Source organism: Hippocampus zosterae, chromosome 9 (genome assembly GCF_025434085.1).
Source record: "Hippocampus zosterae strain Florida chromosome 9, ASM2543408v3, whole genome shotgun sequence".
Classification (NCBI taxonomy): domain Eukaryota; kingdom Metazoa; phylum Chordata; class Actinopteri; order Syngnathiformes; family Syngnathidae; genus Hippocampus; species Hippocampus zosterae.
In genome coordinates, this window is record NC_067459.1 from 18,111,070 (window position 1) to 18,125,003 (window position 13,934).

Here is a 13,934-nt window from a genome sequence, read left to right on the forward strand (position 1 = left end):
ATTTTGTGAGTTTTCTCATAGAGGAGAAGATGTGAAATTCACTCACGTGAAAGAAAAAACGAAAATCGTTCATTCATCTTCTAAGTGGCAGTTAGCGAGAACTGAACTCAAGCTACTTGCACGGAAGTCAAGCGAATGAGCCACGACACCAGGGATGGACAACTGGCTTCTTTTTTTTTCTTTTGAAAAACGCAGATCAACATTCAATCTATGTTTTCCATGAAAATCAGATTCAGCAGCAAATTGTAAAATACCAAATATGAAAAAATATTGAAAGAAAAAGGGGGAAAAAAACGAATATCCAAAGGAGCCAAACTCCCAAGGCTCAACTGTAGTATTAAGTTGTAATATCACCATTCACCACTAGATGGCAGACATGACTTGGATGTGCTTACACGGGGTCTTAAACTGCAAGTAGGCCGAAATTTTTTTTGCAGATTTGAATTGACATTCGGGACAAACGTTTCCTCAATAATATTCAAATTTGGAGTTGGTTGTGCAAAATGATTTCTGAACATTTCATGTGGATGACTTCATAGCCTATGTTGTTGGGTTAGGAGAGTCGATCTTTTATACATGCATTGAGAAATGTATCATCAAAAATCAGCTATATTAAGCGCCTGAATTTCGCACATATGCATGTATTTTGTTCGTATTTAAAATAGCATTTTTGTCATGCATCCGGTTAGGAAGTGCATGGTCCTATGTGGCCCCCCAAGTCACACTGAGAATCAATTTGGGCACCCTCCAGCATTTAAGTTGCCCATGCCTGCACCACACCATAGGTGAACACAAAATATATACAATTCTTAATTATTGTATAATCCTACAGTATATGGGCATTAAGGCATAAGCAAAACAATGAATTCAAGGGTGGCTCAAGACTCTTCCACAATAGTCTTCGCCGTTTAACTACACAGTCGCTCTTCAGACAATGTCTGGCACAGCGTGCGCATTTTAGGAACCCAGAAATCAAGATAGAAAAGAGCAATTATGGCACTCCGCCACATCTGCCTGTGAACATAATTGAGTGCAGCGTTCGAGATAACCAAGGTGGAACCATCAAAGTGTGAGCGAGAACGAAAGCTCCACACTAACGCGCCGTCTCTTTAAACTCGAGGGAAGCCACAGATGCAGAAGCAACAGACGTTTCGGTTTGAAATCGAATGTGAGGTCCACGTAATCGGGCTTTAACGCTAAAAGAAAGAGTGGTGCTGCTGTGGCTGATCGTAACATGGATGAGAACAATAAAGATAACACCTTTTACTAGGCTTGAAAATGGAGCTGCATCGTGCCAGAGTCTGGATACATTCGAGTATCCCAACAAGCAAAACGCCAACCGAGCGCATATGCCACTACACTTCTTCTGGCTAAGTTTTTTTTATTAGCAATTTGCATAATGAGATGAAGATGAAAAGCTACGAAATGAGCATGACTCAAGGCGGAGTGGAAATTGGAACCTAGATTACTGTATGTCCGGTCTGGAATGACTTCACTTATTTTAGAAACAAGTATACGAGGCTATCACCAAATAAAAGACATCTGCGCTTTGGGGGATTTGATGCATTTAGTAAAAGATCAACTTTTTGCAACGGAGGCGGACAGATGATCAGAGGAATTAAAAGGCGGGAAGCTTTTTTTTTTCTGTCGTCTGTCTCTGAGCGAGGTGCCCACTCTTGTCACGAGTTGATTTAACTGGGCCACGTCGACACCCCCGCACTCAGGATAGCCAACGAAGGACTCTACGCGGACTTTGATGAATATTCTCGTGTCAACATGTGGTGAATGCTCTTCAGTAAACACCTGTCCCACTTTAGGGTTGTCCGCCTTTAGCGTGGTGCAGCAACATGAAGGGCAGCACTAAAGTCTGCTGGAAGAGATGCAGCGTAATTAACAGAAAGCAGATAACGCCCCGTCGTTGTCACACAGTAGGCCACCATATTTGGTTGTTTAATATTTGTTGTTCCTCCAGAGTAGAGAGACCACGTTTGTGAGGATTGATGGATGCTGTTTGTGTCAAAAGAGTTGCTGGAAGGCTTTTGATTACTGCTGCTGACTTTCATTAGATGCAATTATGTGCAAGTTATATTGAATAATTCTCTTTTATTTTATGAGTCACTCAACCCCAACTGCAGAGACAAACAAACAAGCACTCCCCACCTCTTATTTTGGGCAAATTTAAGTGGGAGAGTGAGAACAGGCACGGGGGAATGTTGTGGTGCCTTCAGTTATGAGCGAACAGATGTAGCAACTTTTTATTTATTTTTTAGATACGGGCCATCATTTTCCAGGCTTTTTTTTTTTTTTTTGCTTTTACTTGTGAGTAAAAATTGGAGATAAGAGTGCTTCTAAAAGATGCATCAAAATGTTTAATTAATACCCCTCCCAGTCAAACTTTGCTGACATAAAACCGAGAAAATCACATATCGTGTATTTAAAACAACAACATAACTTTGCCTGAAACACACTCCGGTAGTTTAATGCTCACACAATGCCATACACGGACGGGTTTTAACGAAGAGCATCAAATTGGCTTCATTATAAAAAGTAATGTCTGAACACGACTGGCGCAGCAACACATGTAGAGAGAAAACATAATAATACTCACTGCCACAAGCATATATACTTTATCGTCTGTGAAAAACGCTCAACACTACAGCGTACTGAGTCAATAAAAGTAGTTGTGGAACTGTTATCTATTTGTGTGTGGTTGATTGCGCCGTGTTGGCCGAGTCGCATGCACCAGAAGGAGCTACAATGAATTAATCTTTAATCATGCGTAAACTGTTTTGTTATGCTTTTATAAAGTACAGTATGAAAGAGTGTTATTTCTCTTATTATGAAAAAAAACAACAAAAAAAGAAAAATCCTAACTGATTTTTGGGGGATGGAAACTGAAACTAATATAAGAAACTTGATACTCTCGATTTTGACCTATTGTGGACGGGTCCCGAATGTTCCCTTGCGATAAGGACCAATGTACTACAAAGAGACATTTCTTGTATTGAGGTTTGATTTTTTTTTTCTTAAATCATAAAATACCACAAATATGGGCGCTGCATACCACGCAGCTCTGTTCAAGTGAGAGTGTCAAATTTTCACACATCGAAGTGCAGTAACTCTTTCCAGAAAGGTCTCTGAAACATAAAAGTGGTCTACCACATAAAAGAGTGGGAGAAAAATACCGCACGGCAAAAGTTGATGGGCAAGAGACCATCACAGAGTTCTCCCTGTAGGAAATGACAGAAGGCGGAAGGATGGCTCTCACCTGGTTCTCCTCATGAGTGACTCTCATCTGCTCCTTCAGGATAGACGTGCGCGCCGCCTCCTCCTTCCTCATGATGCGCTCCTTCTTCAGCTCCGGGCTCCAGAAGCTCTTGATGCTGTTAGTGGACGAGCCCAGCTTGCTGTCCTTCAGGTCCAGCTCCCTGCGCAGCATCTCGTTTTCCCTCTGCATATCCCTGAACTGGGCTTGCATCTCCAGCAGTTCCCCCCCACTGCTCCGCACCGCCTGCCTGAGCAGGGCGGAGGGCACCCCCTGATGGTGGTGATGGTGGTGGGCGTGCAGCATGGAGATGGAGCCCAGGTCACTGTAAGACAGAAGGTCAGCATGGGGCAGTCCCACCGAAGCGATGTTGGGACTACTGCCCATGGCTGTGACGCGGCCCCCGTACATGGCCCGGTTGGTGGCCCGACCCAGAGTGGTGGTGCCTTTGGGGTACGTGGCCGTGGAGCCCACGCCCTCGTGGTCGCTCAGGTACATGGGGCCTGAAGTGGCGTAGGCAGCGTTGAGAGACTGGATGTTCTCCATGGAGAGCGTCTTGCCCCCCGCGCCGCTCCCGCCCCCGCTGTTGGCCCTCCGATGGCCCAATCTGGGGGACCGAGGCAGGCGCGGGGAGCGTGCGGGGCTGCTCTCTAAGTGACCTACAGCTCTGGCACTGCCGTACATGTCCCGTGAGTCGTCCGCACGGCCACCAGGGGGGTCCTTAACGGGGGCGCGCTGCGATGATACTGCACAGGTGCGCTGAACCGCACATGGGTGACTCGATTTACGTCCTTGGGAAGGTGGAGCTGGTCAAAGTCGGAAGGAGCAACGGGGAGGCGCCTGGAGGAGGACAAACACTTTGGATTTGTCAGGTGAATGACACACAAATTTAAAATGACAACCTCAAAGAAAAACGAAACGTTCTTTCGGGGGGTTGACTGTGTTAAATCCCTCCAGGCCACCCTGACAGCACCGGGCTGCTCCTTCAGCCAGAGACTGATACACCCGCGCTGCAAGAAGGAGAGGTACCGCCGCTCGTTCCTGCCGACTGCTGTCAGGCTATTGAATAGACCAGAGGTGGACAAACTGCGGCCCGCGGGCCGAATCCGGCCCGTTGGTCTTTTTAATCCGGCCCACCGAAGGTTGGTCCACAATTAAGGTTCAATGTGAATGATTGCATTCATTTCAATTGGACTTGTAAAGACGGGCATTTCACCGCCAGGCGGCGCATTGACTTGAAGTTGCAGAACACGATGGGGGGGGGGGGCTTTTCGACCACCTAGTACCTCTGTATCGCTCTACTTCTACTGGTCTGATCACAACCCATCTGCAGCAATGCACAGGCTAAAATAGGTCATCAACAACACTGTTGTCATTTAAAAAAGTATATTAATACAGTACTTTCATGCTTTTGTTCTGTTGATGTTTGATATGGACTGTCAACAAATGCAGTTTTTTTTTTTAATGTACCATAGCTCGTGCTGACCTGGCCCTTCTGTCAAATTTTAAAAGTCAATCCGGCCCCCGAGCCAAAAAGTTTGCCCACCCCTGGAATAGACACCTGAAAACCTGGAGCTGGATCTATTTATTTGTTGACGTTTTCATTTGACTTAATAAGGAATGCTGCTTAGCCTGCGAGCTCTCTGGACTTTTTGTTAGCATTTTGAAACATGGATGTCGATTTTTATCAGAGTGAAAAAAACATAAACATGTCGCAAAGCTGAAAATCTGGTTAATAAACATGTGCTTAAAGGCATTTGAACAAATGTTGGGAGTTTGCATACGTCAAACCTTTGACGATTTCCACGTAAGCAATTAATGGAATAATTGACTATTAATAATCGGCATTGGTCCTTGGGAAAAAAAGAAATACATATCGATCACTAAAGCTTCACCTTGTGGTGATCAATACTGGACCATTTGTGAGAAACTCGAGCATCCAACAGAGCTACGGTACTTTCTCTCCGGCAGCGCTTGCTATTCCGACCAGTTGCCATGGTGATGATGTCTGGGCTACCAGAGATTAAGCACCTTAGTCGCCGGCCGTCGTTTACCAAAGGTGACGGAGAGGAAAAGGCGTGTCATTGAATTCATTTTTGATATTCCATGCGTTGTTGTTGTTGGATTTTTGGTGGATTGATCAGATAGCATCAGGTCTCCATTGTTGAAGACATTCGCAAGGTCATTTCTGAGAAGAAAAGGTCAGAGAGGACACTACTCTTCTCTCCAATAGTGAGTTAGCACATTGAAGTTGAAAAGTCCAGAAATCATCTGTCAAAAAAAATAAACAAAACATTTTTCCGTGCATTCGCCGGAGTCCCGTTGAGACGCCACGGTAAATTAAATTCCAATTTAACACAGTGGAGCCTGTACAACAAGCAGCTCTTATCTTCACTGGTCAGCTTTCAACAGCTCGAGACAAATTGGCAGTGCAGGCAAAACCGTCCCCACCTTGAATGAACTACAAATGCTTTGCCAGAAAAAAGTGAGGCTCATAATGTGCGTCGTCTTTAAGTGTCGTTGAAATAAATTGTTTAACAGGCCAATGAATGTCACTCCATTGTCTGCTCCCTAAATGTCCTTGCTCGACTGTGGGGAAAATGAAATTTTATCAATGAAATGATATTGTTGCATCATTCTATGCGAGTGTTTCTTTCTGAATGTTCCGAACTCCAATTTCAGTGCTGCCCAGAGATGTCATGCAAATTTCCACAGGTGATGTGTTCATCTTCAGATCATTAATTGGCCGAAAATCTAAAGTAACTTAGGAACGCACTCCAATATGCCTCATTCACTTCAAGACACAAATAATTGGTCACCGAATTCTAGAAGAATCAGTCATTTATTTTGGCCAACGCATCAGGAAAACGTACCGTACATTATATTGCTTGAAAGGAAATGCGCACAATCCTCACTCTTCTCATTTCCAAAGACCATCAGTCTTGCAACCGAGTGTGTCCGTATCATGCACTTTATATTTACAATGAAAGTTTTTATAAATCTAATGCTCTGTTTTTGGTTCAATAAGAACCCCCGCCCTTTTTTTTTTAAACTATCGCGTCCATTGCGCTTGAAAGTGAAACTGTGATAGTTGCGTCAAACCGTTCAAGAGATAATGAGAATTTTGGACTTGTTTTTTTTTTTTTTTTAACTAAATTATTTTTGTGGAGTTGCCTGGCTTTGCACAATTAAATGATGCCACGTCCCCTCAAATACAAAAAAAACCAAAACGTTTTTTTTGTAATTTGCTTCTTAATTATATACTAACCTAAAATACGCCCAAGAAAAAAATGCTTCGACCTGATACGAGAAATTAAAAAAATAATTTACTCAATTCACAAAAAAACGACATTTTTGCTTTTCCTTTGGAATTATCTAAACACACCATGAAGGCCATGTATCCACAAAAAAAAAAAAACGCCTTTATGGAAAAAAAATATAAAGTATTGATTTGTACTGTTTAAATAATGTTTTTGGCTCCTCGTGTAGTTAGAGTCATTCAATGATATATATAAAGAGAGAGAGAGAGAGAGAGAGAGAGAGAGAGAGAGAGAGAGAGAGAGAGAGAGAGAGAGAGAGAGAGAGAGAGAGAGAGAGAGAGAGAGAGAGAGAGATAGAGTAAAGTCAGTTTTTGATATAGACAGCTCTAACATTTTATTGTGTAGGATGGCTTCATGAAGTGTCTTGGCAGGTGCATACAGGCTTTTTCCAATGTGGATTTGAGTGTTTGGACTTTTTGCTTCTATTTTGAGCTACACTCCAACATTATACAGTACATGCCAGCATTGCACAGGCATAACGAACATCATAAGATTCAAGTTTCTCTTGAAAAGGAGATTTTTCATCTCTCATCCTCGTGGTTGAATAACGATTCAGTGATAGATCAGAACACCTCTCGAAGAGTCAAGTGTGGGCCACAGGAGGAATCATCCCTGGCAATTTATTGAGCATTGGAGTGGAGAGGACACAGATGACATGCCACAAAGATTTCGCCGCTGAATGTCTGGGACTTTTTGGGGAAAGGTGGGCCCCATCCATTGTGTTCGGATGAAACAGGGAGGAGGGAGAGGAGACGAGTGGTCGAAAGGAGACGATGGCGCTCTCCTTTTGAGGTCAGAGCTTCAGAGTCTCAGGCAGACAAAGAAGGACATTTTTCTAAAAATAGCCCTCAATATGGGTTGATAAGAGTCATTTCACCCGAGAAGCAGCACCAATCCCTTGGAGTGTGCCGCAACATGCAGCCTCCTCATCATGTATTCTACTACTGAGCCTCAACGCCCCAAATGTATCCCATTCAGAGAGGATGATTGTCATTCTTTCAATACCGGGACTGAATTGGACAGTTACAAATGTCTTCATGTTAAAAATCCCGCGCTGAAGCGTTGACTAGTGACACACCGATTCAAATATTTGAATTATATGTGATGCTGCATTAGGAGCACAGACCTACTGACAGCTCATTGGGCCTCCATGTTTGATGGCCCCGGCGTGGTGCGCCTCGAGCCCCTGAACGCACCACTGTGACACCAGAGAGGCGCCAAATAAAAGCCTTATTTTATTCGCTGTTGCGTTGTTTGCAGACGGCGTTAGGACGCAAATCGTCCGCTGTCTAGTGATCAATGACCGGCCGGGAACGAGTAAGGGTCCCTTGAAGCGGTTCGCAAACGCAATCGAGGGGATGGAAAAAAGAGAACACTTCACGGACCGTGCGAGCGATTTCGAGACAAACGGCTTACGATTAACGTGCAGAAAGACACTCACCTCCCTCGATGTCAATTCCTCTCTTGCGCTGCTATACGAACGGCATCACGTCGCCTCCATTCAGCCGAGCAGCCTCCCTCAGCATCCTGCGCTGTCATTGGTTCTCCTCTGCACGCCAGCATCATCATCGTCACTACCGCAAGTGGCAGCTGCATGCGCGAGGAGGGAGGTGTGTGAGAGTGTGTATGTGTGTGTTTACGTACTCCGACATCTCTGGGTTCTTGATTCAACAAGATCACTTTAGTATTATGGTACGGCACCAATTCGCGAAAAGCGAAAGAAAACATCAGTATTTTTATTCGCCCTGAATTTGGTCTTACAGGCAGCACTTGTTCTCATGATGTGCAGTCTACTATGCGCCGCCCACAACAGCCGTTTAAATTAAAGATGGCTCATGTCATACTCCTAAGGCATGGAGGCTGCTAATCCCATTGAAGGAGGAGGGATTTTCAAGGATACTCCGCTTGAAAGACTAAACTAAATGTATTGGAGTACTTTACACCGGTCACTCATTTTTTGCTCCGCTGCCGTCCAACCATGCATGGTCCTCAAACATCTGTTCCACTTTATATGCCTCATGGCTTAAGTACAAAAAGAATATCGTCATGTCCTAGGGGATTAAAACTGTGCCATGCAATGCACACAAAGCACAAATTAATAACATTATCAATATCAGTTCATATGATACATGAACTGATAGTGATATATGATGTACTCCATTTCCATATGAGTTAAGAAATGGAGTGCATTGTCCCTTTGTGGCCATACACAATTTTTCATTTTTCATATGCACATATATCTGCATATGCTTCCATAAAGATGTATGATGCTTTGTTACCTCCACTGGGCACTCAACACCTTTCTTCCTTTATTTCTGGTGAGGCATTTGTTGATTCTCTTGGACACACCTGGCAAAACAGTACACTGGAAAACAGCATTAACAGGATTAGAAGCCACAAATTACAAATATAAATTTGAGCATGTCCTTCACAAGTGTTAACTAAATGGTCCCCGTAGCTCTCTGCTTCTTCCTTCCAAATTACACAGACTTTGTCCCATGTTGCATCCTAAACGCTGATGCTAAGTGTGCTTGACAGGGCCCAAAGGAGAAGCATCAGCAATTCTGAGTCGTGAGCTGCAAACACACGTATGCACACGCACACAGGCAGTGCCTCTCGTGCACACTTTGTGTTATACTTGGTTAAATTCATGCTCAACGTAAGGTTGCGCACTCATCTTATCACTTCGCAGGACATCATGGGGGCAAAGGTCACACAGAATTACAGTATTAGCCTTTTTGCCTTCTCACCGTGTGTTTCTGTGAAAACTATAAAGCCTCATGGTTACTAAAAGGTGCCTGGAATGGAAAACTCGATGGATCTTCGGATGTTCACAAATGGACGGGTGCGACACGATACAAAAGTTGTTGATCGAATGTTTTATTGAATGAAAATGTAAAAATTTACAACCTTGCCTCATTAGCGCTAGTGACTGGGAAGAGCATATTAGCAGTACAGAAAATAAAGTACATTTTTGCCTTATTACCAATCGCTGTTGATGTTACCACTTAATCATTCAAGGAGACATTCTAATTTTTTCTTTTTAAACTGTGATTAATATATGTGATAGATGAACAGGTTCAATATCAGGCTTCCGGAGAGCTTGCTGATGATCTTATTATTTGAATCAGGTGTGTTGCAACAAGGGAGACTTGGAAAACATGCAGGACAGCGGCCCTCCGGGACCTGAGTTTGACATCTATGATATATGTGATTGGCTAAAACGTCGAAATGACTCACGACAACAGCCAGTCGATCTTTTGCCCAGCAGTCTGATGGTTCTGGGAAATGACGTGTGCTGTGATCACTGATGCTCTCTGCTGGCCTCCAATGGTGATATGACTCAACATTCAATTCATTGAAATGGCTCCCGATTAAACTGAAATATTCCGGCAGGTATTTCAATGAAATCCCAATAAAGGCTTAATAAAATTTTTTTTTTTTTAAAGTTACCATAATCAGGTTCTAAATTGTCAGGTTCTAAATGAGTTATTGCACAGTCGGCCGTACATTTAAAGGACTTATCGAAACCGAGTAACAAAATATGACGAGGAGCCGCTTCTCTGTTATAATTGATGTCACACTTCCCATCACTCGTGGATGAGTCACACTGCCTGGTGAGCTCATGGCTGGTGGAAATGATGGGTTAATAATGTGGGGCGGGGGTGCAATCACGCTGTGGTTTTCGGGAAACGAATGACTGCAGATTGATGCCGGTTACAGTTTATGAGATGACAGTTTGTCCTCAGAAGGACGTTCAGGTCAAGTGAGAGGGGCCCTTCAGACAAGCACCCAGAAGACAAGAGAGAGCTGACGGGCAAAAGGCGACGTGGACAGTCATTAGCCATTTTAAATGGGTTTTTTTTAAGTCTGCCGCTGCACCCTTAAATCCATCTCTGATGGCTTGTATCAATTAATAGGAACATTATAGGGGTGTTTTGAACTGTGCAATCCTAAACCATCTTTATTCCGTTCCAACGTTGTTTATATTAATGGTAAATCATGCCTCCTTTGAAGACACTTTTACACACGAGATATCAGTGGTCAACACAAAGAGGTTTCAAGCTTTTCAAGCTATACCAGGCGACCCGTTAAATCTCAGCGGCCTTCCATTAGCAGCAGACTTCAGTGGGGCCATTGAAGAAAAACGACTCAACATCAAGTCAATTTTTCTTTACCATTAAACCTAAGGTCAAGACACTTTTACCTTTGGGGATTTTCCACTCTATTGACTGCATACAAATTTATATGACTGCCTCTGTGTGTTCCACTAAAGTACCTGTAGAAGTCTACTTTTAAGTGATTATTCCTTTCGTGCACCCTATAACCTGATAATATGGTAAGATGTCCACTATATTGACCGTTGTTCAAGGGTTAATAATGATGTGCTGTACATTGTCCTTAATCAGACACGGGAGCACACGTATTCAAGACTTCACAGCCTTTTCCATGTTCTTCTTTCTTTTGCTGCATAATGCGCATGCACTCACAGATGACAATGAGGCGCTCTAGAGTAGCCACACCAGTAGACTATCCTAGGGCAAGATGCAAGATTTTCAGAGAGTAGGCGTAGCAAGTGAGCTCACGCCTGAGCTGAAGTGTGTCACTTGGCACAGATTTAGCAACAACCCCCCGCAAAAATTGCAGGGAAATTGAAATGGTGACACACAGATTAACAGTGCACTGTATCCCCACAATTCAGTGCTGCATAGTTCTCAGTCTTGACACATTTTCAGCAATCACCTTAAACCGTGTATGATGGGTTTTTCGAAACAAATCTCTGAATTCAATTTATAGGGTCTTTCAGCAGGTGTTCAAAATTAAAATGCCTTATTTGTTACATCAAGGGCTACAGTTTGACTCTGCAACAGATTGTTTCCGCTTCGTGTTTCATGTGGAATATTTCCTTGAACGACAAACAAAAGTGACGGTCGATTAGCATTCTGGTGGTTGGATCTGATGGACCACAGTAAATACGATAATAATGACATGGTTAAAAATCACAATGTCAATCATTGTCAGTGGTTCAGACGCTGAATTTCAAGTAAGGGGAAAGGAAATATGCCGGTGATGTGAGCCTTAAATGGAAGCGACTGCTCGTTGGTGAGGAGCAGGTGCGGACCACATAGGTGCATTGATATTTAAAGGGCAGCGAGGAGACAGACTTAGTGGCTCTCAGCACGCTGGCAGATAGATGATCGGACCAACAGAGGTGACATCAGAATTATTAATCCTTTTTTTTGCAGTAGCAGCAGGCCTAAATTCCTTCTAGGTACGACGTCCACCACTTAAAAACAAAAACAAAACAAAAAACGTGAGCCAAAGTGTTAGTGACATTTTTCCTCCTGGGGCCCATTTGTTCCTCTGAGACACCTTTGGACTGCAAAATGTCAGCTTGAGCCTGAGGCACAACAGGACCGACGCTAGCGACTCTCAAGTCAAGTCAAGTCAAGTCAACAGTATTTATAGAGCACTTTCAAACAGCCATCGCTGCATACAAAGTGCTGTACATGGAGCGATTTAACATATACAATAAACAGTAAGACGAATCAGTAATAAGTAATAAGTAATAAGGCGGTAGAAAGCACCAAGCAGTAAAACCAATAGCAAATCTAAGTCATGCTGAGTCAAACGCCAAAGAATACAAGTGAGTTTTGAGGAGGGATTTAAAGATGGGCAGCGAGGAGGCTTGCCGAATGTTCAGTGGGAGGTCATTCCAGAGAGATGGACCAGCAACAGAAAAGGCTCGATCCCCTCTGAGCCTCAGTTTAGTTCTTGGTACGTCTAGCAAAGACTGGTCCACAGACCTGAGGCGCCGGGCAGGGGTGTAGGGGCGTATGAGCTCAGAGAGGTAAGGTGGCGCGAGATTATTCAGAGATTTGAAAACAAAGAGGAGGATCTTAAAAATAATTCTAAAATGAATGGGGAGCCAGTGAAGGGATGCCAAAGTAGGAGTTATATGCTCCCTCTTACGAGTACCAGTCAAGAGGCGAGCAGCGGCATTCTGTACCAGCTGAAGGCGCTTGATGGAGGACTGGCTGACTCCAAAGTACAGGGCGTTGCATTAATCGAGCCGGGATGTGACAAAGGCATGAATTACTGTCTCAAAGTGTTCATGTGAGAGGAAAGGTTTTATTTTGGCCAGCTGTCTAAGGTGAAAGAAGCTGGATTTAACAACGGCACCAATTTGCCGATCGAGTTTGAAATCACTGTCCAGTTTAAGTCCCAAGTTTGAGACCGTTGATTTCAGATAAGGAGATCTGAAATACTCTGTGACTCTGTGATAAGTGGTAGTGAAACCAGATGATGGCAGCCTACATCTGCAGACTATTTAAACGGAGCAGAAAAGAGGTGCACGGTGGTTTGTGTTCTCATGGGAACCAGAAAGTAAAGTTCACTTTTTTGGGGAAGAATCTCACAGCGGCACTTGTGAACAATCGCAGGAGAACACGATTGTCCTACATGATCCAATTTTACTTGAGTAAGCATGTACAACTTACTATCGTGTTTTAAAATGAAATTAATACAATGACAATGTGACTGGTTAAAAAAAAATATAGAAATATCATACTGTCTTGGACAGCGTCAAGAGAAAAAACAAAGTTTTCCGAACACCTGGAAACCTTTGCTAAGGGAACAAGATGACACGGAGACTAACGTACAAGACAACATGACATTTCTTTAATTTGTATTCTTTTTCTGTTTGGAAATTGCAGGGTCAATATTTTCATTGAATCACATTACTGGACATGATGCACCAAAATGTACTTAATTTTATCAGTTTACAGGAATACACTGAATAGAGCACAAGGTTTCACAATGGATACACGACTGACGTTTTCCCCATTGTACTTACAACAGTGAATGACATTTTCCAGATGTTTTCTTTTCTTTTTCTTTTTTTTTTTAAAATTCCCTGCTTCTTCCACCAAAAATATGATCACATTCTAGACCATAACCACTGAAACCTCCTGACTGTGGGACACTGAAGGCAACTTGTTGCCACGGAGGTTCTAAATTACACTAAGGATAGAATCTCGACATAGACGGTATTGTTCCATTTTTGTTCCACTGTTGTAAACAGTCAGTACAAGTTAGCCACATAGACTATGCATAAGCAATTATCATAATCATCTTCCTTGTTACTTTTCATAAATGTTATTATTATTTTTTTTTATACACAAAAGTTGGCAACAAATACGGCATGGGGATGCACATGACAGCCGTACTCGGAACAAAAGCTGTACAGTCCATTGAATGTGTATTTACAGTTAGAAATGAGGATGGCTGCGCTAAAAGCTGTTGAGTCGTACGTGCCTCACATCGAGCAGATCTCGGAGGCACTGTGA

The 13,934-nt window shown here is 43.1% G+C and overlaps 1 protein-coding gene and 1 long non-coding RNA gene across 10 annotated transcripts in view; one reads left to right on the forward strand and one right to left on the reverse strand.

The window, feature by feature from the left end:
- The window catches only part of erc2 (ELKS/RAB6-interacting/CAST family member 2), a 35,469-nt gene extending 27,234 nt beyond the window's left edge, over positions 1-8,235 (reverse strand). For 3 of the 9 annotated variants that reach the window (XM_052074980.1, XM_052074979.1, XM_052074978.1), the window contains exons 1-2: positions 8,027-8,235; positions 3,269-4,105 (exon numbers count right to left, since the gene is read on the reverse strand). In XM_052074980.1, the coding sequence (XP_051930940.1) occupies positions 3,269-3,949 (681 nt within the window). In that variant the 5' untranslated portion in view covers positions 3,950-4,105; positions 8,027-8,235. The remainder of the gene's footprint in view (positions 1-3,268; positions 4,106-8,026) is intronic. The other 6 variants (XM_052074984.1, XM_052074983.1, XM_052074982.1 and 3 more) reach the window with 4 other exon arrangements.
- A 1,563-nt stretch (positions 8,236-9,798) lies between these two features.
- LOC127608308 (uncharacterized) lies at positions 9,799-13,760 on the forward strand. The gene is made up of 2 exons (XR_007964234.1): positions 9,799-12,027; positions 12,874-13,760. It is a non-coding gene; the product is annotated as an uncharacterized LOC127608308 (long non-coding RNA).
- The last annotated feature ends 174 nt before the right edge of the window (positions 13,761-13,934 follow it).